Source organism: Simochromis diagramma, unplaced genomic scaffold (assembly GCF_900408965.1).
Source record: "Simochromis diagramma unplaced genomic scaffold, fSimDia1.1 OVJJ01000683.1, whole genome shotgun sequence".
Taxonomy (NCBI): domain Eukaryota; kingdom Metazoa; phylum Chordata; class Actinopteri; order Cichliformes; family Cichlidae; genus Simochromis; species Simochromis diagramma.
In genome coordinates, this window is record NW_024387158.1 from 2,081,808 (window position 1) to 2,108,113 (window position 26,306).

The window sequence follows — 26,306 nt, forward strand, 5'->3', positions numbered from 1 at the left end:
TAGGAAAATCAGAGAAAAATGTCATTTGCATAATAATTTGGAACCGCGGTGTAAATGTGCGCCAGAGCTTTGCTTCTTTTGTACATGGTCATTGCAGTCAGGCGAAAGGCTGAGGCACTCAGCCTCGTTGGAAGGGGTGGTTTCAGGCGTGTTGCTGTCTGTGGTGCAGGCGCAATGGAGGGAGAGAGAGCGCGAGAGAGAAAGCGGGAGGGGGGACGGAGCACGGGTTGCGGCGACATACGTGTGGATGTTGCAGTAGGGTAACGCAGCAATCTACCGAGTAGGGAGGAGGAGGAAAAAGATCTAAAGATTCTGACCAATAAGGAGCAGCTTTGCCTTTTGCACATGTTCGATGTCGTCACTGAGAAACCACTATCACACTCCCTCGTGTCACGTCCCTAACAGAAAATGGATAAGCACAAGCTGGGAATCCGAACTGATGCGGTAAGATGCAGCTTTTGATTTACGGTATCGCGCTGTCCACTATTATGCACGCAGGCACGTTTGGATCGTCTCCCCCTCGCAAATCTCTGCTTAATTTCACAACACTGCGACGGTAATACGGGCCGAACAACATGCAGACCGTACACCTTGTTCTCGGATCTATGGTCTAATAATTAAACTGCTTGTAATCACTCGAAGCTCGCAGAGCATTGCATGTTCTGAGCATAGATGGGGTATTGGTTCTTTGTATTATTCATTTGGCTACTTTTTTTGTGCTTTCTGCTGGCTGACGATAGGCTAATGTGTTCCCATCATCGAACACTGACATCATCCTCTTAAGGATTCAGGCTCCAGGCAGCAGCAGGAGCTGCAGGATGTGCTGCAGCAATCAGGATAGTAGCCTGCGCAGTATTAGCTACCCCAGCGATCCCATGCGACATTTATTCACGCTTGATTCACGGCTCTGAGACGAGAGTTCATTTTATTTAAAAAAAAAAAAAAATGCTAGTGCTAGCCCTCAGCACTATGTATGCCCTCATACACAGATGTCAAAAATACTGGCAAATGCCTATCTTTGCACCCATCAATACCCATCATTGCTTTATTGCCTCCCATATTAATTGGTCCATTATCAAATGGTCAATACAAACTAATAATTTTACCACTTTAGACCAGTAAAGTCAGATTTCTGCTGTAATGCAATAGGGTCGGCATGTGGCCACAGAGAGGCCACATACAGAGGTGTCTAAGAAGAACAATAGACATATTGTGAGGAAACTGCAGCAACAAACATTGATCCAGCACACTGTCAATCATCTACACACATCATTTGTCTGCCAATGGATGCAGGAAAGTGAGAAGAAAAGGGCATTTGTAGAGGTGAGGAATCAGCTTGCTTGTAATAGTTCAGTTATGGGGTTGACACACAAGATACCAGAGACTGCTCCACCTGGGTTGAGAACAAGTAAAGAGATGGAGCCTTCAAGTCTGCTGCACAGTGTGTCTTGGGTTGAACTTTGGTCTTGAAATTTCATATGTTCGTCAAAACAAAACACTTTATACACAATCCAAACAGAGAATGAATGAACCACACATCCAGCTGTCATATAAGTTTGTCCTAGTTACTTTTATTTTGTTTCAGTTTGGGAGGGGATGAAGTTAGATTTTTGCTTTTCATTAGGGCTATGCCATATCATGTTGTCCGTGGACTAAAATTTTACTTGATATAAAAATGTTATATTAGGATGTCATTGCTATTGCCTTGCCTTTCCCTCGTACATGCAACAACAAGACAAGCTGAGATATGTCTTTTTGTGTGATGATTTAGTATCTAAAAGAGAATCATAACTGAACATGCATATGGTGAAAGCCCTGAAATCTTCTACTATGAATTTTACGTGTAATTGATATAGTACTTGGTTTAGCATTATCTTGCTGAAATACACAATTCCTTCCCTGCAAAAGATGTTGTCTGGATACAAGCATACACTAACAGTCAAAAATTTGGACACACCTTCTCATTTAATGTTTTTTCTTTAATTAAATGACTATTTACATTTTAGATTCTCACTGAAGGCATCAAAACTGTGAAGAAGCACATATGGAATTATGTAGTAAACAAAAAAGTGTGAAAAAAACTTAAAACATGTTTTGTATTTTATATTATTCAAAACAGCCACTCTTTGCTTTGATTACTGCTTTGCACACTCTAACATTCTCTCAATGTCCTTCATGAAATGGTTTTCCAGGATCTTGTTGGCTGTTTTCTGTGGTCCATCACCTCCCAAACCTTCTCGATTAGGTTTAGGTCAGATGACTGTGGAGGTCAGGCCATCTGATGCAGCATTCCATCACTCTCCTTCATGGTCAAATAGCCCTTACACAGGCTGGAGGTGTGTTTGGGATGGGATGGCACGCTGCTGCAGGATGCTGTGGTAGCCATGCTGGTTCAGTGTGCCTTCGGTGTTGAATACATTTCCCAACAGTGTCACCACCAAAGCACCCCTACACCATCACACCTCATCCTCCATACTTAATGATAGAAACTATGCATGTAGAGACCAAAGACACAAAGACACTGCGGGTAGAACCAAAGATTTGGACAAATTTGGACTCATCAGACCAAAGCACAGATTTTCACTGGTCTAATGTCCATTCCTTGTGTTTCTTGGCCCAAACAAATCCCTTCTGCTTGTTGCTTTTCCTTGGTATTGGTTCTTTAGCAAGCATTAAATTATCATGATAAGTGTGTTATTTTAAAAAGATCACTGGGAGATGTTTTCAAAAGATCAAATTTTCCCAGGAACAATGGGCTTATATTTTGAAGCCTGTTACAGTATATAATTTTTTGCTGTTGCTGTAATTTCTTACTACTGTATAAAGTATATGCCATATTCTCACTGTTATGTTTCCATCTTATTTTTTACCATGAAATATTTCATCTATTCCCAATGTCATCTTTTGGTCAGATCTGTCCATTTGAATATTTAATATGAAAGTAGTAGTTTTTACTGAACCAAAAACTGCGTTAGGCGTGTTGGCACAACTGAAAAGCTTTGATGAAGGAGTTTCACACACAGCCTCCCATATACTGCTCCTGAACAGAATTCCTGCATCACTTTAAAAGTCTTCTTACCTTCTTCTGTAGTTATAAGTATTTTGGTATATGTGGTATATTTTGTAATACCACAATAAAAAAAATAAAGTACACATGTATAACAACTTCAGTTTTTAATACTGTATTATAATTTAGATTTTCAAGGCTTCCATGCCTCAAACATTTGACAGTACAGAACAAAAAATGTCTAGGTAGTCTAAGTAGCTTGGAAAGAAAAACATCTGGACTTCTTTTAGTTTCTTGAAGATGTTTCACCTCTCATCTGAGAAGCTTCTTCAGTTCTAAGATTGGTGTGGTGGAGTGAGTAGTGGATGTAGAACTGGAACTATGGAAAATATAGAGATTTAAGTCCTACCGTTCATTAGCTCAATCATCATTGAGCTAATGAACGGTAGTTCAATGATGATAGCTCATTGCTTTAAAAGCATCAATATCAGCTCCTCTCTAACAGCATGGTGGGAGTTAGAGCAGGGCGATATGACCAAAAATATTTATCACGATATACATTTGAAAATTTGCGATAACGATATAACTGAGCCACCATCAATGTATTTTCATTTAAACAAGCAGCTGTTTTATATGTGCATTAAAGTTATATAAAAACGTAACAGTGCAAATGCAAAATCCTTGCTGACAGTTTAACCAAAAGGCATTTCCAGTGGAAATTGGCCGACATATCCTCAGCATAACCATGTATAATATCCACAAAACTTAAAAAGAGGTTATACAAACACAATACAGTAATATTATGTTGAAGCACAGTACGTATCACTCCGCGAGGCTCCTGCCTACGATAGCCATAATGCACCGACAATCCATCAAGCGGTGCGGCTTCGTAGCTTAGCAAAGTCGTACTGAAACATTTGACAGATTTTCGAGATAAAATCGTTTCGAGGTCAGTAAACACAACCAGAGTTCATACATAAGGCACACGGGATTATAAGGGGCACTGTCGATTTTCAGAAAAATCAAAGGATTGATTTTAAGTGTGCCGTATTTTCCAAAAACACGGTAATAACGACGGCCCGCTAGCATGCTCTACCAAAAATAGTGCTTTGTTGTGTATCTGACGGACGAAAGCCAAACCAGTTCCACACCACTGAAGTTGCAGCATTTTTACAAACCAATTCTGATTCATCCTTTTCATTCAAGTTCTCTGCTTTCACCCTTCTCATTCTCCGTCGCCACCATGCTTTTTCCGCCATGTGCGTATGAAAACAAAGGCACTGCGCATGCGCGTTTTACCCATATTCTATGGCGATATTTCATTTTCTTATTGTTGCCCAACATTATACCGGTATTACCGTGAAAGGTATGATATGGCCCAGCCCTAGTGGGAGTTTCTAAAAATGACTGAGTCTTCATTGATCCCATGGTCTTCGAACACCCATTTGGAACAACTCTGACATACTACAGAACAATGATATGATAAACTTTGCAGATTTGAGTTGTAAACGAATTAAATACTTTGAACAGTTATGAATAATCGAAAAAACAGACTTTATACCGTTTGACAGGTTAGCTAAACAATATGGAATTATCAAGAATAGATTTTTAGAATATTAACAAATTAAATCTATAGTAAAAAATAAATTTAAGCCTAATCAAGTCAAATTATAAACACCACCAAGTGTGGTATAATTCCTTAATCTCAAAACCCCTCAAATTACTGTCTAAAATATACAGGACACTCCTAAATAAATGAATCAATATCACTTCCTATTGCGAAATAGGAGGCGGATCTATCAGTCAGCTTGGACAACAACTTCTGACATGTTTTTCTTCAGACATGTTTAAAAACATTTAATTTGATTAGAAATCACAGTCTACAATATAAAATACTACACAGGGTGCACTATACAGGTCAGCGGATGTTCAGGATGGGTTTTACATCTTCTAACAACTGCGCACACTGTCAAGACAATACACCTGACAATTATATCCCCGCTCTCTGCTTCTGTCCACTTTTTCAGACATTTTAGCGCAGGATATGTGAAGACTATCAGTGTCTGAAATGTAACATTTCAGCCTCCCCTTTGCTTGCTGAGTGACTTAAATGATTTCACTACAGAGATGAATACAGTCCACATGGCTCTCACTGCCTTCTGCATTGCTAAGCAGATTGTCCTCATGAACTGGAAAAAATAAAACTAATGGGCTAGGGGTGTCTGGGGGTTCTCTAGGGGTGGGTTTTTTGGGGGTCTTGACCTGGGGGCTGTAGTGCTGGCTGGGATGGGGCTCTGGTGGCTCTTGGGTGGTGTTTTTATGGTGGCTGCATGCAGCAGGGCTTGGGGAGATCTATGCTGGCAGACATCGCAGTGCAGGTCCGGGCCAGGCTTGGGGACTTGGGGTTCTGTGGGTGCTTTGCTTCCAAGCTGGTGTTCTGGCTAGCCTGGGGGGCTTGGTTCCTGGTTGGTGTATCACCGGAGTTGTGTGTGGGTGCATGCATGGGGCCTGGCACTGACGCGGGGCCTTTGGTGCATTGGTAGAGCTAGGGCCTCTTTAGATGGCGGGGAGGTTGTTACCATCTTTTGCAGGTGTAGTCTGTGAGTTGACTGAATGTTGGGGTGGGTGTAGTTTTCCTCTGCAGTAGGGTCGAATGGGCTATGTGGGCTCTGTGGGCCATGGTAGTGCTGTTGCTGTGAGCCCCGGTCTCGATGGGCCTGAGCCCTCTGCCCTTGGTGGATTTGGGAGAACGGGGGTGCCCATGGGGGTCAACAAGAAGGCTGGCTGCAGGGCGGGGGTACTTTGCCCCCCACCCCTTTCCTTGCCTCCTCATCGCTAATTTCTTCTCACACCCCCATTCGCTGTTTGCTCTCTGGGGCAGGGGGCCAGGAGGAGGTCTGGTTGGTGTCTGGGCTGGTGGACTTCCCTGCTGCTGCGGGACTGGGGCAGTCTGCTAGTCTCCACCCCAGAGTAAAGGGAACCATATCCTTGGTCTGGGGTCAGATTGCCCCTCTGGGCATGTTGGTCCCTGGACCTGGTAGCATAGAGTATGTATTGGGAGTGTGTATACTGCGTTCTGTGTGTCTCAATGTTGGGTGAGTATGTAGTTGTACTAGTGCTGTCAAAATTAATGCGTTAACGCAAATTAATCTGCCATCACGGTAAACGCGATTAAAAATGTTAACACAATTGACGCATCTAGAGTGCAGAATTACCGGTACTCAAAATACCTGAACTGTTTCTGTCAACGCATTTTGAGCAGTTTGTTGACTGATTCTGATTCTTATATAGCGCTTTTCTAATCTCCTGGAGTACTCAAAGCACTCTATACAACACGCCGCATTCATCGTACACACCCGTTCACACAAGCACTGTTGTTTATGCTTTGTCAGTGCTTTCTAACTAACATACATTCATACGAATTCATACTCCAATGGATGCATTGGAGAGCAGGTGGGGGTTAGTGTCTTGCCCAAGGATTTTTGGCATGGAGGAACAAGGAATCGAACCACCAAGGAACTTTACTATAAAAGGAGTCCAAAATGACCCAGACTGGTGTGGCAGTTGCTGAGGTTTTTCCAGATGGAGCTTTTAGCAACTCTATTGATGATTTTTTTTTTTTAAGTAATGTGGTAGCAATATACACAACAGATAGATTAAAGACACTGCAGTGTGCTGAAAGTTCACAGGCTCTCTGTGACAGTGCCTGTTGAGGTGGTAACCAACAAACCAGAGGTGAATGGAGCCATCTACCTCCTTAAGGCCCTACTTGTTGTAGGGCTGTCTTGGTTGATATCACGTGGAAATCTGGAGCAGAACCTTTTGTTTGGGAAACCAGAGTGGTGATTCCTGTCTTTAAGAAGGGGGATCACCAACAGTGTTCCAACTATAGGGGCATCACACTACTCAGCCTCCCTAAGAAGGTCAGTGCCAAGGTACTAGAAAGGAGACTTTGTCCTATTGGAACATCAGCTTCAGTGGTCTTTTTCCTGGTAGTAGAACACTGGACCAGCTCTTTTTCCTCTTGAGGATATTTGAGTCTGCAGACAGTTCTCCCAACCAGTCTACATGTGCTTTGTGAACCTGAAGGCATAAAACACATCCTTCAGGGTACAGAGTATTTACTACAAGCCATTCAGCCACTGTGCAACTGTCGTGAGAGCTTGGTCCACATTGCTGGCAATAAGTTGTACTTGTTCCCGACTGGTCTCAGCAGCATTAGTAGTTCAAAACCATGTAATGATATGCCTGTCTGTTTCAACAGTTGTTTATTCTTTCTGCTTACGACTTGGCTGGGTGTTCCTGGAAAACCTCCTGATTACTAGGTGACCTGTTCTACCTACTGAGCTACAGCAGCTCCAATTAAATGATGATTAAATGATGGCTATCCGCTCCCCTAGCACTGTCCCAGGTGAGGATGCTGCCCCATCCTCTTCTGCAGCCGAGCTACAAGTCACCTCCACCTCAACTCTAAGTTTAACCAGCTTAAGTTTAAGAACCCTACCATCATTAGTCTACTTCTTAAACCATGCAAAGATAGATGACTAATGACTACCATCCAGCTACTGCCCAATGTCACACATAAATCTAGACCACAGAATACTTTGCAAAGCCCTTGCAAGAAGATTAAGAAAAAAATCACTCCATTTATAATACACCCTGACTAAACAGGTTTTATCAGGAGCAGACACTCAGCCACTAATAATAATAATAATAATAATACATTTTATTTGAGGGCGCCTTTCAGAAACCCAAGGTCACCTTACAAAAACACAATTAATAAAAGGAACAATAGTCATAAAATACATAAAATAAGTTAAAATTACAAAACAGAGCGTGACAACAGATAAAATCAGCATTAAAGCGAATAAGCCAGTTTAAACAGATGTGTTTTGAGCTGTGTCTTAAATACGGAGAGGGAGTCAATATTTCTTAGTGCAGGAGGAAGAGAGTTCCAGAGCCGAGGAGCAGAGCGACTGAAAGCTCTGTTCCCCATAGTGATAAGGTGTGAGGACGGAACAGTAAGATGAATAGCAGATGATGATCTGAGAGTGCGGGAAACAGTGGTGATATGGAGCAGGTCACACAAATATGAAGGAGCAGATTTATGGATACACTTGTATGCAAGAAGTAAGATTTTAAAATTTATCCTGGCTTCTTATCCTAACACATGCAATCTAATAAATGTAATAGATTATTGCTTACTTTGGAGCTTTGGAAAGTAAGATCAATCTACAAATGGGCACCAGACAGGGCTATCCACTCTGCCACTTCCTTTTTTGTCATTTTCATTGAGTCATTATCAGCAGCAGTCCGACACAAATGTAAATATTAAAAGAAAATACAAACCGTAAGATAAGCTTATATGCTGATGATGTATTATTTGTCCTTGGTAACACACAAACCTATCTTCTGAGGACAATCACACTTAATAGAAAAGTATTAATCTATATCAAACTACTCCATCAAATGGAGCAAATCAACAGTTGCCTCTGAATTTTAAATTTTTAGAACACCTCCAATGTGTCACTATAGTCAGGTAACATTTAGATATTTAGGTATAATTATTTTTCTCCCAGGGTCTCAGACATGGTATAGTTGAACCATATTCCTCTACTATAAATGGTCTTACATGTTGGAAAACTTTACCTATATTTCTCATGGGAAGAATTTCCACAAATAAGTCTTAAAACTCTACAAAAGCCAAAACACAATGGTGGTGTAGAAATACCAAATTTCCGTTGCATGTTATTCAAGATAGAAACTCTGTTTCATTTCAGAAATTCATCAGCAAAAGTAAGTTTCTTGAATATCAGGAATTGAAATCCATCAAACAGGAAAGATTTAATCCCAATGAACTGAACTTGATTATGAATTATTACATTCCTGTACCTAGGACGGGGCGATATATCAAGTTTTTAAATATATCAATATATTTTTATATGAGATAAGAGATGTGACAATATCATTTATATCGATATAGTGGAACCGCAAGTTTGCCTCTCTTTCGTCCACTTTTGTCTCTACGCTGCGTTACTCGGCCTCGCCTCTCTCCTTTACTGAACACAACTCCCCTTCCCCCATCGCTTCACCTGCAGGTAACAACAAGATGGACGCAGCAGCTATCAAAGAGCAGCTGGTCGGTAAAAAGAAAACATTTGGCGATTACTATTTTAGTGCTGCAGCGTTACTCTCGTTAAAATGACTAACTCCATAACTGTATTAACGCGGCAAATCTCCGTTAATGAGTTACCGTGGATCGCCCCGTGCATGGGGCCGCACAGTGTCAATGCGTTAGCGTTGCGGTTAGTGGTTACCTCATTAACATGTTGACACCGTGCAGCTAGCACTACTAGTATTTTCACTATTTACAACAGCGCCATAAAGTGCAAAATGAAGAGTGTGTGAAGAGTCCTGTATCCCAGACCGTGAAGTCTCCCAGCCTCCTGCCCCGAAACAAACTACCTTACAAAACTCGTGTACCGTATATTTTGGACTATAACCTTACACTAAAATCCTTTCATTTTCTCAAAAATCGACAGTTTGCCTTATGTATGAATTCTGGTTGTGCTTACTGACTGCAAACCGATTTTATGTGGTACACAGTAGGGCTGGGCCATATTATACCGTTGACGGTAATACCGGTATAATGTTAGGCAACGATAGGAAAATGAATTATCGCGATAGAATATGAGTAAAACGCGCATGCGCAGTGCCTTTGTTTTCATACGCACATGGCCGATTGTTGAGTGAAACAGATGAACCAGAATTGGTTTGTAAAAATGGTGCAACTTCAGTGATGTGGAACTGGTTTGGTGTTTGTCCGTCAGATACACGACAAAGCACATTTTTTTTGCAGAACATGCAAGCGGCCGTCGTTATTGTCGTATTTGTCGGACTAAGATGCTCTTAAATCTGGGTCCTAAACTCCGTATACTTCAGGTCAAAGGAACACTGCAGCATCACTGAGTTAAAAACTGTCTCAATTCTTTCATCTTTAATAAAACGATCAGCATTGCTGCTTAACCAGGTGAAACTATGAAGTTTAACTTCCAGGCATCCATGAAAACAAAATTTATTACATTTAACGGAGTTAGAAGTTAGCAGGAAGCTAGCGGAAGTTAGCTCGCTAGTTACCTAAGCATGATATAGCATGTTCTGACAGAGATTTCTGGAAAAATTCAAACGTACAGCTCTGCTATCACGTCCAACATAAATGAAGACAGGAAACTAAACAGCAGTGACGTTTGTAGGGTTACTGAAGTTGGGCTAGCTGGTATATAATGATGTGCTACCTGATCGCTAGCGACACAGCTATGTTAGCATAACATAAACAGTGAAGCTGGAGGACGAACACTAACACTTTTCCACTTATAAAAGTTAACGTTAAAGTTCCTGATAGTTAGAGACAAATGCAATCGCATGGCAGGGTGCTGTAAACGGACCAAACTTCAGTCAGGAGAACAACTGAGATAATCCATCCACAATACAAGGTTAGTCATTAATATACTGCAACAACATGGGAATAGAGCAGAATTCATTCATTAATAAATCAATGGTACAGAAGTGGAGGAAGCAAGAAGAAGAATGAGTTTAATAAAGTTTGATTTATCTGACTGCTTTGTTTCGCTTAATGTGCCTTATAATCCCGTGCACCTTATGGTCCGAAAAATACGTACTGCACACTGCAGTTTAATGTTGCAAAGCACCTCTTTTTAACTTCAGTGGATATTATACATGGTTATGCTCAGGATATGTCAGCCCATTTCTACTGGAAATGCCTTTTGGTTAAACTTTCAGCAAGGAATTTGCATTTGCACTGTTACATTTTTATAAAGCTTTAATGTACATAAAAACCAGCTTCTTGTTTAAGTGAAAATAAATGGAAGGTTGTCTTTTTGCGCTAGTAATGTTGTGGAGTTGTATTTTGTCTCGCATCAATTATATCGTCGGTTATATCGTTATCGCAAATTTTCAAATATATATCGTGATAAATATTTTTGGCCATATCGCCCTGCTCTAGTACACAGCGCTCAGCAATCTGTCAAAAATGCTTTAGTACGACTTTGGTAAGATACGAAGCCGCACCGCTTGATGGATTGTTGGAGCATTATGGCTACCGTAGTCTGGAGCCTCGCAGAGTCATGCATACTGTGCTTCAACGTGATATTACCGTATTGTGTGCGTATAAGGACCACAAATGGCACCTGTAAGAGACACGGTTACGAAGCAGATTTAAAACTCAAGGCTGTCAGTCACGCAGTAGAACTTGGGAACAGAGAGGCTGGGAAATCTGTCTGGCTTACTTATTATGCTCAGCGTCTGTTAGTTTACATTTTGACTGCACAATTGTGAGCGTTTTGTTATGCACAAAAACAACATCTGGGACACAGCTTTGACTAAGAACTCTCTTTTTGTTCTTACTTTATGGCTTTAAAAACTTTCGAGATATATATCGTATATCGCCATCCAGCTAAAGAATATCGAGATATGAATTTTAGGCCATATCGCCCAGCCCTACCTGTACCCCCAAATTGTTATCAAAAATATTATTATTAAAATGATGATTCAATTTCCTTTCCAACCACAAAGTGGGAGCGAAGTCTTTCCATCAATCCAGACCAAAACTTCAAGACACAAATATGCTTACACACCTTCAAAATGACTAAAAGCACCAATTTACAACTTATACAATACAAAAGTATACATAGAACACACTACACAGGACAAAGGATGCTCCAACTGTGCCTTACAGACTATGCACACACTGAACAGTGAACACAACAGATAACTATATGCACACAACAGATAACTATATGCATGCTATATGATCTTGTGTTCCTGGTCATATAGGTTCTGGCAGAGAACTGCTGAACAGGACCCATCCATATGAGGACCTATTCATATGAATTAGTTGCTATATCCCAACCCCACGTAGTTGTGTATCTTAGGTGACGTAAGTGAATTTGCTAGGAATTAAATACGTCACATATACATCTTACTTCCTTACACATCACTAATTAAAACTATAATCATGAAAGGAAAATTTAAAAAAACAGATTCTGTATAACTCAATATAGAATTTTACGTATAGATCTACTGTTATCATCTTGTTTCTTTTATTTCTCTCTGGTCCCCACTGATCAAGTACATTACTTAGTTGGTGATAGTTGTCGACTGTAGTGCCCTCTCCCTGTCTGCATTGCAGGTGGCTGGGGGTGGTCTCTAGGGCTATGGGTGTCTAGCGGATTCCTGGGGCTTGGAGGGGCCTGGAGATGGGTGCTGGCCCCAGGCCGGGTGGCTTGCCTCTTCTTTGCAGGTCCAGGAGCTCAACCTGGGGCTCTGATGCGGGGGTCGCAGATTTTCTGGTTAGGCCCCTGGTTCCATGGGGGTGGTCTGCACCCTCTTGGCCGCTCTAACAAGAGGCCCACTTAAACATACCCGGTCTGTGCCTTAGTGGCTGTTGAGTTCTTTCAGGCCCTTTGGGAGAATATTGACCTTTGTCAACTACATTGTTGATCAGCTAGGTTACTGCTGTTGGAGCAAGGGGTGGTGGCCTTGCATGCAGCGGTGCTCTGGTGTACAGAAGAAGAGAGAATAAGAAAAGTGGGCCCAGGACCCATACAAGCTGTTTGCATGGGTCCCGGGTTCTTCGTGTTATGGGCAGTGAGTGACCTGCTTATCTCGCATCTGTCCCCTCAGTTTTAATAGCACTCTAGTTCTCATACAGTCATACTCACTATTTAGACCTGGCTGCATTCCAGTGTTGGCTCTGGGAGGGCATGTGTTCATATGCATTTTGGAGGGTTGGGTCGATGTGGATAGATATGTGTCTTTGTGCATTGTGTGTGTGTGTACAGCTAGGCATGGGTCTGGGGATTGCTAAGTTTTAGTCAATGTGGGAAATTCGATTGAAGATAACGGGGGCCCCCCTCCCTGCTGCCCCCAACTGATTGTTGCCACCCTCAATATCTTATTAGTTAAGTAGTTGCCTAAGTGGCATCTCACTAGCTGCATCAGTGTCAGCAGCAACTCTATTCCAAGTTGTTCACAAGGGAAGTTCATCTTGAAATGGAGAAAAAATTTTGATGACCTTTTTCAATTCCATGATTTAGACCGGTTTTAGAGCGGTACAATTTCGCTCGACTAAATTTGTAGTACTGATCTTGTTTTGATCTACAACAGTCCTAGAAGGCTGAATAGTTTGCAGAATTTAATATAAATTTTCGTTATTAATGTTTGTACAAAATGTGACTGAAATTCTTTGTTTTTCTCCAGGCAACATCAACATTAAAGCAACTTGATGGAGAAAACTAGAGGAATCCCTTTAAGATGACACGCACAGACCCACCTGACATACTGGTATCAACGGTGCATCAAGACATAAAAGTGATCCCCATTTCTTCACTCTATAAGTCCTTACAATCTTCCAAACAATGTGATAGTATAAATTCCAACACACTGGAGGACGGTAAAAGCAAAGACAATAAGAGACACTGCCGTACCTTTGACTACAAGTCACTGGAGTACCCCAAATCACACAAATATCCTATGGATTCTCCATACAGGAAAGGAGATAGGCAGGCATCCAACCAAGATGTTGCCTGGAATGTGTTGGGCCACCGGCAGAGGTACCGTTTTTCTGCTCCTGACATTTTTAGTCACAGGTTGACTCCTCAGCCAGTGACAACAGATATGGCCAGTGAGGTAATTGTCCCTGAACAAAAACGAAGGACCAGGTCAAAAAGTGCACCTCGAGTCCAGACAACTTTCACTGCCGTGTCTCTTGAAGGATCATCATCTTCAGGAAGGAAGGGCAGAGAGTTCCAAAGGGATTACAGAGACTCCCGTCGGAGACCAGAAGTATCACCACATAGGGAACCCTCCTATGCAGCAACCAGGGCTCATATGCAAGAAGTACATCCCATTAAGTTGCAGCCACAAATGGGTGACAGTAGTCGATATTCTCCTCACTACACTGCTGATAATTTTGAGGATGAAGGTCTGGATAAACCAGCAACTAGCCCTCATGTCAGGTGTCGGGTTGACATCAAGCCTGATGATGCAACATTACATCATTCAGGACGGAAAAATGCCACACCTCAAATGGACATACCCTGGCAGAGACACCACAGTGCAGGGACTAGGAGCCTGACTGTGCCACGCCATTTCTCATATTCTAGAACGCCTACTCCCACTGACTCATTTGTTACAGAAAGTAGACAAAGTTATCAATATTCCCGTAGCATGCCAAGTAGTTATGTACAACCTATGGAGATTTCCTTGCAGAGGATGCCTTCATCAGGTGATTTCTATGGCAGAGAACGCAGAGCTCACTCTAGTCCTAATGTGCCAACTAAGTTCTTTTATGCAGATGACCCAGGGGGATATGTTACTACTGCTCCTCCTCAACCAAGTTCTTACTTTCATGATGAACGTTACACACCTGGACAAGCATATACTCCAAAAGTCCAATTTGTGCAAGATCCAAGAACTCGAATAGTGCATGCTGTAGCTACAAGACCATATTATTCTGAAATGGAGCCCTATTCATACTCTGTGAAGACAGGGTATCCCAAACCCTATGCAGCAAATGAACCATGGCCATATATCATACAGACACCTCCAACAAGAATATTTTATGGGGATGATCCAAGGTCTTATCAAATTCAGACTGCTCCACCTAGGTTTTATTATTCCAGTGAGATGTATGCAATGCCACCAGAGCACCATGTCCCAGCTAGGGCATATTACACTGAAGGCAGAAGACATGCTAGAGTAATGCATTCACAAACAGATGACTGGTATGGCTCAGATGCATCTGGTTACACCACCAATCCTCCCTCTCATGCATCTCAAGTCACTCCAACAAGAGTACAACAAGAGCCTGCACTGACTCCGTGGTATACCAACCCATGCGTTGAACCTCAAAGATTTGGTACAGATTCCAAATCTTACTCAAGGTCTTGGGACAATATTCTGAACTCACGTGTGGAAAGAGAACAGCCTCTTCCTGTACAGCGAGGTCAGAGTTATGATGATCTTCTTGACTCCAGAAAGCCCGAGAGATCTGCTGGTGAAAAACCACAACCAGTGGTTGTTAATCTCTCTAGTTCACCAAGACGCTATGCAGCCTTGTCAATGTCTGACAACTCACTGATTGACAAAAGCCCAACAGAGATATCAAAGAGCAGCACCAGTAAACTCTGGTTTGTCACCCCTGAAATAACAATCACAGATAATGACATTCGATCAAGTAGCCTTAATAAGGCTGAAGGACGATCTGCCAGTTGGGACATTCTTGATACCAGAAGCACAGAGAGTCCAGAAATGATTCATCGGGACTTTGAAAGCTCAGCCAAAGAGAAGACACATGACAATGCTTCACTTCAGCAAAGTCTTGAACAACTTGATGAACTTCTGGCTGATCTTGTGACTGACTATAAGCCACCCAGCAGAAGGGCAAGTGAAGACATTCTGGACCAACTAAAGAAGTTAATTGATGAGGAAGAAGCAGTGTCTTTGTCCAGAAAGAGTTCAAAGACAGGCACAGAAGAAGCAGCTCCTCTGGACAAACAGCCCACCTCGATCCGAATGAATCCTGATGCTTTTCGAGATATAGATGGGGCAAGTGATGTAATGAAGAGTGCAGACGAGTGTTCCCCTGATCAGAGCCCAGATGAGGATGACACAATGATGTGCTCTAACAACAAATGCCGGAGGACAGAAACCCTATTCAATGCCTGCCTTTATTTTAAATCCTGCCATAGCTGTTACACCTATTACTGCTCTCGAAATTGTCGCAGGGAGGACTGGGATATTCATAAAGAAAGCTGCCTGTATGGAAGAATTGGTAGCACTTGCCGTCATATCATCAAACACTGTCGGGAGACTGTTGAAGTCCACAAAGCCTTCTCCCGTATTGCCAAAGTTGGCTACCTTTCTCGAGGTAGAGGAGTTCTCTTCCTTGGTTTTCCTAACCCTTTGTCATCTAGTAACTTCTTGCAGTATGGTCTGGATAGTTTACTTATGTCTCCTACATATTTGTCCCTTCGAGAGCTTGAAAGCTTCAAAGACAACCTAGGGGAGTACTGTAAAGAACTGCAGGAAGCTGGTAAAGAGTATGACCCAAACGAATGTTTCATCTTAAATGTATCCATTGCTGTAGGTGAGCAGTTGCCTGAAGGGCCATCACCAAGGAACCAAGCTCCAACTGTCAGAAAATATGCAAAAGTAGCATTGGCTTCGTTTAGCCCAGAGAGAAAGGTTCACAAGCAAGAGAGTGACATGGAAACACTGATCCTTACTCCACCCCCAGGAACAGCAGATCTCGACAAAGAGGGAGAAGAAGGCCGGAAGGCCAGAGAAATTTGTTTCATTAATATACAACGAGAGTTAAGGATTCGAGGGGTTTTCTTACGCCACGAATACCCACAAGTGTATCAGCAGCTCTGTGAGTTTGTGGAAAGTAACAGAAGATTCACTCCTACAACAATCTATCCTATTGATAAGAGGACCGGTAAACAGTTTATGTGCATGATTATGGCTGCTTCAGAGCCCAGGACGTTGGATTGGATAGGCACCCCACATCTCCTTGATGACATTATTTAAGTGCACCTTTAGTTGTAAATATATATGTATAGAAATACATATATATTGTTATACATATTTATATATCCACTCAATAACAAAACATTTGTAGATAACTATTTTGTTATCAAAATAATATATATATTCATGTTTACTTCGTCAGTATTAATCTTTATCAGAATACTTCCTGTCAGGTGCAGAATGAGTAAAATACATTTTTTACATTTTTTTAACATACCTTTTATCAGCCACACTTAATTTAAATAAAATTTAATTATTCGTATGCTGATCATTTATGATACATTTTCTTTTGCTAAGGTGTGCACAAAGGAAAATTCTGGTGTTTTCATTTTATTTAAATTAACAAGTTCTGTATATTCTTTGAATTATAGCCTCTTTAAATGATTGTCCGTTTCTGTGAGTGAATACCTTATGACTATGTCACTTAAATGGTATACCATGCTGAAAAAATGAAATTTATTTATAATTTTCGTAACTATATAACTTTCCTATGCAAGGTTATTTCACGAATTAACTACAGAAATTGTAGTTTCTCTTATTATATTATATTATATTATATTATATTATATGTAAAAAAAAATAGCTGCAACTGAGCTAAAATATTAAAAATTTTGATGGAAGTATAAATACTCATAATAAGACAACTCTGAAGTGAGATTTAAAACAAAAACTGATGCATGTATGCTGCTTTGGTAGGAATACTACACTTACAAAAACACTATTTTCCTCTTTCCCGAGACAGTACTTTGGAGAGTGGCTCAATTCAGTAGTTGTTCATGGCTGCTTTGCAAAATCAGCTGAGCAGTATTGGGCTTGAGTTACATTTTAATGGATATTGGAATGGTGCCAGCTATCAGCCACACTGTGTGTGTTGGCCTGTACTGTTTAGTTTTAAGCACTGTGAATAGTGAGTGTTATCTACTACAACAAAAATAAGCAAACAAAACCATGCACATACAAAATGGTCTGATATCGATAAATTATGTATTTTTTAGATATATTAATAAATGAAACTATATGAGTAAACAGCAGGAGCAGGTTATTGTTCTTAGAGCAAGGTGAGCCAGAGTAGTAGCTATATGGTACATACATGTTTAAAGGAGACATTAGCTGTGTATTCGTGCTGCACTAGTTTTAATTCATCTGTGTCTTACACCCTCTTATTTTGGTTTTAGCAAACTGGAATCATTACATATTACTCATTGTTTTCAGAAGTTTTAGAAATATTTCTTAATGAAACCATTTCACATAGAAAGTGGCTTGTGCACTGATTGCTAGGTTGAGCGAATGGCTCAAAATTTGTGCTGTGCTGTGCTTGGGTCTGTACTACAAAATTATTATTTTGCAACCACTTGTGATCTTTATGTGTAATGTGTAACCTTTCCCCATCATTCTGTGTTTTCTTTTGGTTGTACAAATTTCCATTACACCGCATGCAGAAGTGCTCCACAGCTGCCACGCTTGCACTGCATTTTGCTTGACGCAATGGTAATCTGTTCTTGCACGATGCAAGCTATAGAAAAGAATGCGTTCCAGAGCGCAAAGGTGCTACTGTCACCTGGTATGTGAAAGACACTTCAACTATGTTGGTTCATTATTTGTAAGCGTAGAACATTTCTCGACTTTGCTTTTGTAGTATCCTAAATCTCAAATGCCTGCCAGCACAGTGATTACATTTTTTAAATGAGTTTTAAAGAATCAGTCATATGTTGCAGCAATTTGAAAATTGTTCAGCCAAGCCCTTTTTTGACCTGTGTATTTGCAAAAGTCATGACTCTGTCAGTTAGCTAGTGCTCAAAAGTCAGCCCAGCCTTTAATCATTCCTTGACATTTCAGTTTTTCCCTTGTGATATCACCTTTCCTTACATTTTGTAATACAAAGTACAATGAAACTTGAAGCACATATATTCGAAAGTCAATTTTATTTATAGGATGTGCTGTATAGATTCAGTAAAAAGTTGCTGGCTGCATGTGATTCTGTTTTCTATGCCCTGGTATCATTTTAAAATGACATAAATGATAGTAACTTGCTTGATGAATGGATTTGTCAAAACTATCCTGAGAAAAATAGGAATTTCCCATTTTTGTCATTTAAGTTAAAATAATATATTAAAGCAATGAAGAAGAGACCTCACTAAAAAGTCTAGAAAACTCTGTAGTCTTGTATTTTTTATACTTTCAATGTGAGTGTCTGAGTGTGTCAATTTATAAATCATATATAATAAATGGAATGGGAACTGCTGTCTAGCTGTTCATGTGATTATTATAATATTGTTTTAGATTCCCAGTAAAGCACTTTGTAACAGATTTGTGTCTTAAAAAGTGCTATATAAATAAATTTCACTTACTTACCTACTATGTTTAGCAAGGTCAGACTGTCAAGTTCTTAATTTTTCTTCAAAAGAGGGATACATATACATACACAATACTGTGCAAAAGTCTTGACCCCTTGTCACTTCATATTTTTCTTCCAAGAAGCCATCAAAAAAAATCTACTAGTTGATCAATCTGAATGGTCTCAGTGGGAAAGGTGGCTGCCAAGAAGCCATTCTTAAAGAAGGGAAACAGGGAGAAATTCCTGGTGTAAGAACTGAACTGAAAATCAGAGGCAACAGGTCTGATTAGAGTGATGCATCCAAATTTGATATCTTTTGCTCCAATCATCCTCAGAGTGGACATCCCAGCAACTCCACCTTGTCAAATCATACAAAACTCAGAAAAAAACAGGATGTCTAATTAGCAATTAGCTTTCTTTTTTTAAAGAGTTAATCTACGTTCCTCCCTACAATACAGCAGTGCAAAATTCTGAAACCAAGCCTCATTTTTTATATTTAGCTGGGAAAATAGGAAATGGGTGCAGTGATTTTTTGAAACCGGCAAACATACATGTAAATACAATATAAAAGCCAAACTCTTTATTCTTCAACAAAGCCTGAGTGTCTTAGGTGAGCTCTTGTAATGTCTTTCATTTTTTTCAGGATTCTTTCTCCAGACTTCTTGAAGGCACTCCAAAGCGCTTCTTTGGCTTCTGGCTCTCTTTTGATCTGTTCTCTGTTGCGGTTTTTTTTTTTTATTATTATTTATTTTTAATAATATCCTGTCCTGTCTGACAGCTTTTGCAATCAGAATACAGAAACAAATACAAATGCACACACTTTTTCGTTGTTATGTTTCAACGTTATGTTAACCTTAACGCATTAACGCTGATTAATCCGTCATCACCATTGACACAGTTAAAATTTTTAACTAAATTAACCCATCTGGAGTGCAGAATGACTCAAAATCTCTGAAATGTCTCTGTCAACGGGCAGTTTGTCCAAAGTTTGTCCATTCTGCGCTGCAGATTGGTTAAATACGTTAAAAATTTTAATTGACTTAATCGTGATGACGCATTAGCGCGTTAACCTTGATAGCTCTAGTTTCAATATGGTCTATTTCTCTACCCAGGTATGCTTCTAGTGCATTCACACTGTGGTTGGGATCACTGTCATGCTGAAAAATGTCAAATACTTTCCAGATCATATTGCATGGTGGATCAAACTCTAACAGGACCTTTCTATGTTCATAATTGATTACCTTTGATAAGACCCCCAACACCACTGGCTAAAAATGCAGACCAACTATGACAGAGCTTCCATCTACTGTGTTCTACAGATCATTGTGTATCCTCATTATTGTCATACATACCAACAATGATTTGGAACAAAAGATCAAATGTGAAATCATAACTCCATACAATCTGTTGCCACTGGTCTTCAGTCTATTTCTTGTGTAATTTGGCATAACACAGCCTTTTCTCTCCCCATTTCCCTTCTGGACAGCTACTCCTTCACTGAGACGACTTCAAGTTTTATCAAGCAGTAGATGCATCAACTAGCCCCATCTCAGGTCTTTATTGGGTTATTTTCTCTTTCTTAAGGAGAGGATTTTCATACTCTGTTCATCTACTGTAGATCATAGGCCTGCCACTTCTTTTGTGCCCAAAATAATGAGAGTATAAAAGAGATCTCGACTGGCTTGGAAATGCATTGATGGCACAGCTGAAGCCATTTGGTGAATATCACAGGTGGGGAGAGGGAGCTCTGGATATCGCTGCTTAAACTGCTGCCACTGGATAAGTGGCAGAAAATGGATGGATGAATAGACTTCTGAAGCTTTTTACTTAAAAATGAAAATGGAGAAAGAGAATTTCTGAAATCTCCACAACAAAAAACGAAGCAATACATTGCGTTACTTAACTTGTTAGCTTAGTGCTTTCCCCTCCTCTTTCTGATTTCTTTTCTTTGTTTTGTATTGTCTTTCGGAACCTCTCTCTGATGAAACCTCAGATGATAAAGAAAAGATGACCTTCATCAGTCCATGCATGCCCAACAATCAATAAATTGTTAAATATCTTTACATGTGGACTTGTGTGTCTCCTGTGCATGTGTTTAAACTGTCCAATGCCATTGTAAGATTGTAATGCAGTGGTGTAAAATTGTTTAGGCTTTCTTCTTTTGGCTGTGCATTAAGCTGCTAGGCACAGCACCTTCTGTGACTAGTGGCAGTCTGACAAGTCTGCAGAGCTTCAGATTAGTGCCACACACCAGTGCACTGTGGGCACAGTCAATGCAAGTACTCTAGAAAACCCACCAGAGACTGTGAATGAGTCCACACTGAATTTAGGCCAAGTGTTAGAGAATGAATAACAAGGGCATAAGAGCACTGACTCAGAGAGCACATCATGCTGTGCTTTAAGAAAACAGGAATCAAGTAAAACGTTGCAAAGTTTAAACATTTTCATCCACTGCTGGTGTTTATCAGCAGATATCTAAAATAGTCATATAAACCATGTGACCAAAACCATTAAACAAAACAAATTTCATTTCAGCTCATTTTACCAAACCTCTCTTGACTTCATCAGCAACATGAGTCACCATGGCAACAACAAGCAAGTCCCAGCTGTGTTCAAGTTGTAAGTTTCACACAAATGTGACAAAAATGGTCACACTTTCAGGTTTTCCTCATTTCAGCTTAATATTTTTTATTCTTGGACACTACTAAAGTAGCATTGCATTATTCCATATCAAAATAATCAAGTGGTATAAATTAGCAAAACAGGGAATCTGATGAAACACAAGATGGGATAAAATAATTCAAATAAAAGGAGGTATTAAATAATATGACATGGACTAAAACTCATAACTGGAATAACAAAAATGTCCCAATAGGAACCAGCACAAAACCAAAACCCTTGTTAGAGCTAAAGCTTAAGATTACTAAAATGATAATAAAATCAAGCAATTTTCCAATACTAAACATTACAACACAAACCCTGGACTGGAAATTCATGGCCATTGACCTAGTCAACCTCCACAACCTATTTTCTGTTTGCATACGTAAATGGTAAATAGACTGGTTCCTATATAACGTGTTTACCCGAGCATTCATTTCTACTGAATATTTACACTCCAGTGAATGCATCGGGGTTAGTATCTTGCCCAAGGATATTTGGCATGCAGAATGGAGCAGCCAGGAATTGAACTACTACCCTTTTGATTAGCCAGATAAGCTGCGCTACCTCCTGAGCTACAGCCACCCCAACAATACACCTTCCTGATTTGCCAGTTAGTGTTGTTATTAAATAATTTAAACATACTATAAGAGACACAGTACTCTTGAAATCTATTTTAAATAAATGGACGAGTAGTCTTTTGAAGTTTTACTGAACTGAGATAAAGATAAAGTCATCCATTCACACACAAATTCATACGGTATTTTAGTCTTTACACTTTAAGGCTTTTTTTTTTTTAAATTCATCACCTGCAGCTTCGAACTCTGAGGTATACACGGGGGTAAATTGGTGTTCTGTGTTCTTTCCCCATGAACACTTCAATATATACTGGAGAAGCAGAGGATCAAACCGCTGACCTTATGTTTAGTAGATGGCCGACTTATTCACAGTAATTCACAGCTGTTCCAGAAATTCTAGCAGGATAAAATCTCCTGATGTGCAACACATTTTTAGTGAGCTGCTGCCAGCTTTACAGTAACTGCTGCATTCTTACTATTGTTGTTAATCGCTGATAAAATGTAAATGTTAATAAACATTTCTATGTCAGTGTGTGGTTTTTAGCTCTGCGGAGGAGGAGGGTCAGGGCAGTGGGTTCAGGGGAAGGCTGCCCGACACAGCTGGCAGTCAACACTCGAATCATGTCTTCCCTATTTAAGCAGCACCTTGAGTCCCAGAGGAGAAGGAAGGAGAGCTGTGTGTGGTGTGCTGGGCAGCAGAAGGCAGTTGGCCCTGCTGAGAATGTATGCAGGCAGGAGTTTGGCTTTATTTTGATGGGCACGCCATGCAGCCAATCACATGCAAAGACAGACTCTACCATTATGTGAAAAAAGGAAGGGGGCAGACGTCACGCCACGTAAACGGAGGAGCGATGGATTTAAATGCAAACTAAAAGAGTGGGCAAACAGATACCGCAAAGGGATGTAAACAGAAAACGCGGGTCCGGACATGCCGTCACGTGTTAAAGTCGACATCTCACCGAAAATGCAGATTCCGTCACTCTGACCAAAATTCTGTGAACCAGCAGCAAAAGAAGACCTAAACTACACTTCACTTTTGAAAAAAACGTGATGAATTCCTTCTTACTTTTAATCGAAACTTCCTGGACAGCTCTATCTCTCAGTGTGCTTCGGGACCGCCTTCCCATCAAAAATCTCTGCTTTCTTTCGCTTGCTTGTCACGCACCGTTGTGTAGTGTTGTCGACCGCTGCTTTTTCAACTTTCACAAAACCTGACAAATTGTAAAACGCTTAGCTATGTCTCTAATAAAACCTCTGTAACTTTGTGAAAAACAGAAAAGTTTATTTTTTTTACTTTCTACTATAAAAATCTAAAGTTAATCTTGAAAAAAAGTTTTAAGTCCAAATAGTTGTGCTGACAGCAGCTTTTTTCATACAGAAAAACAGTTAAATATGCAACTTCTTTACACTGACAGAAACGGGATCCCGAGTGTCCTTGGTCCGGTCCGCTTAAGATCAAAGTGGGCTGTATGTGGCGCACGATGTAAAATCAGTTTGACACCCCTGGTTTAAAGCCACATATTGTATTACACCATACCAAAATTATCTGTGATATAATGACGCACTACAAAATTATAAAGAATAATGATAATATTAAGTAATATCTAATATTGTCAATTGTAATCACTTAAAATGGTGTATATCGTAATTTTAGTTTTTACTGAGAAGTTATTTTTATATACCTATTTCTTTAAAAAATGACATTACATGGCTACACACCTTAATTAAACATGATTGAATGTGAACTCTGTGCATAATGGTAGAGAATATGAGTTATAATCAAAGATTTGACAACTGCAAAAGATAAATAAAAATATACTTAAATTCAAGATCTCATCTATCAGCAGGTTCCAGGGAAAACTGGAGTTTTAATGTACTGGTGTCTTTATAATCTGAGAATAACGGCAAGCCATTGTCTACCACTATACAGGAAATTGAAAAGATGGGTTTTTGACTACACCAACTCAATCTTCTTCACCACCTGCCCTACTTCTGAAAATTTGTCTCCCTGCAAATTTGTTAATTTCTCCAAATTGAAAATCAAATTTAAAGGTTGCTGAGATCATTGCAGAGGCAAAAAAAGAAAGAAAGAAAACAAAACACCCCAAAATGTAACCATGCTGGAAAGCAAAGGTGACAGTCTTGAAGGGGATACTGATCAATTTTGAACCAGATTATCTTTGGGTTAATTCCAGTAACTTTCTGATCATATACAGTAGCTTGTTCCCTCGGTATGTACCAGCAGAATGTCAATGTCACGGTGTACAAGGTGGACTCACGCGCTGGACTCCGGGGATTGATGCACACAAGAGAATTTATTAATGAACAATGTCCAATGAATGTATATACAAAAGGTGCGGGGCAGTGCTATCTACAAAAGGTGAGAGGGGCAGGGCTCCAGGGGAAATCCAGGTGAACACTCTCATCTCTCTCCAAACACGAATCCACTCGAACACTTGTCACTCAGGGAACACCAGGGAAAACAGTCCAGAGGGTCTGCACACAAAGAAACGCTCGTTTCGCTCATTTACCATTTACCTCAATCACATACTCCGGAGAGCACAGCTGAATTTTATTATAGGATCTACCTTACAATATAAAGCAACTGTTGTTGTGATTTGGCGCTGTATAAATAAAAGTGAATTAAATTGAGCTAATCAACTCTATCATTTAGGAAGTGAGTTCAGCTGTGAAGATGACAACCTACCAGAACTTCAAAGTGTTTAAACTGGACGTCTCTACTCAAAGGCTCACAAATTCAGCTAAACTACAGCTATTCCAGGTATCTCCATTTTTCTGCTGATACTGCTGTCCTGATGTGGAATTTTACTCATGTTCATATTTCCATTTTGAACAATTAATTAAATGATCATTTTACTACAGGTCACATACACTGCTGTCAAAAACTCAAACTCAATTGTGAAGAACATTCTTCTTGCACTTGACTCTCACCATCAGCTAAGTACCACTGTTACTAAATTGGTTTCCCTTCATCCTTCAGTATTAAATATCAAAATTTTAGGAAATTGCTCTGGCATTAAGTGCTGCAGTGGTTGTGGCAACGGGGCTGGCAGCTGTCTTCCGGGGTCCTCCCTGAGGCGGAGTCAGGCAATCTCCCGCACCTGGGACTAATCAGCTGCAATGTGGAGGCTGCATTTAAACCCGGCCTGGTCTACTCTCTTTCACCAATCCGTCAGCTACTCATGGTGATAACAGGCTGCTTATCGCTGTGTCTCAACGTTGGCCTTACCTGTGTTCTCCTTGTGCTCACAGCTTGCTTCAATACTCTCTCCATTGGCAGCCTGCAGCTGGGAACCCTCATCATTTGCCACCGATCCCGCTCAGTCTTGACTGATTACCTTCACTCTCTCTGCCTGCCGTCTGCTTCAATGTACTGGACTCACAGGTCGGATTTCTTTCCCTGTCACAAAACCACTCACTCGGATCAGCACGAGTAAGCAGCAACACCTACTGATTAACTCTTCGGTCTCCCTGCCTTTGTTTCCTTCACTTACTCTGCTCTCCCTGTATCCTAGAGACTCTGTGCTCCCCGCCCTGGAAAAACCTGTCCTTTATGCTTTCCCCACATCCCCAGTGTTTCCAGAGAAACTTCCTGGAGCCCTGCACATTCCCCTTTGAACATAGATTCTTGTAACTAGTTGTCACCAGATTAGGTTGAGGGTTTAGGTGTCGTTATTCACTGCCATCAATAAATAAATCACTTGTGTAATCATTGCTGAGTTCACTCTGTCTGCTTCTAGGACCTCCCGTTTTGTGCCAGCCTCTGGGCCGATTGTAACACATTATATAACTACTATATATACTGATCAGCTATTCTGTTATCAGTTATCCTGTTTTTGTTAACGAACCTAGTTAAGGAAGAATTAACTGCCACTTTTTGTAAGGTAGACCTTACAATAATACAAATGTTGGAAAAACCCAACATTCATATGACCCCATATGAGCAAGCACTTTGTGACAGTGGGGAAAAAAAAAACTCCCTTTTAACAGGAAGAAACCTCCAGCAGAACCAGGCTCAGGGAGGGACAGCCAGCTGCTGCAACCAGCTGGGGTGAGGGAAGGAAGACAGGACAAAAGACATGCTGTGGAAGAGAGC

The 26,306-nt window shown here is 40.5% G+C and overlaps 1 protein-coding gene across 1 annotated transcript; it reads left to right on the top strand.

Moving 5' to 3' along the window:
• The first annotated feature begins 245 nt into the window (after positions 1-245).
• On the top strand, positions 246-20,955 carry ajm1 (apical junction component 1 homolog). Its single transcript, XM_040048635.1, has 2 exons — positions 246-444; positions 13,286-20,955. The coding sequence occupies exon 2, from the start codon at positions 13,340-13,342 to the stop codon at positions 16,616-16,618; it is 3,279 nt and encodes a 1,092-aa protein (XP_039904569.1). The 5' UTR covers positions 246-444; positions 13,286-13,339; the 3' UTR covers positions 16,619-20,955.
• Positions 20,956-26,306: the final 5,351 nt, after the last annotated feature.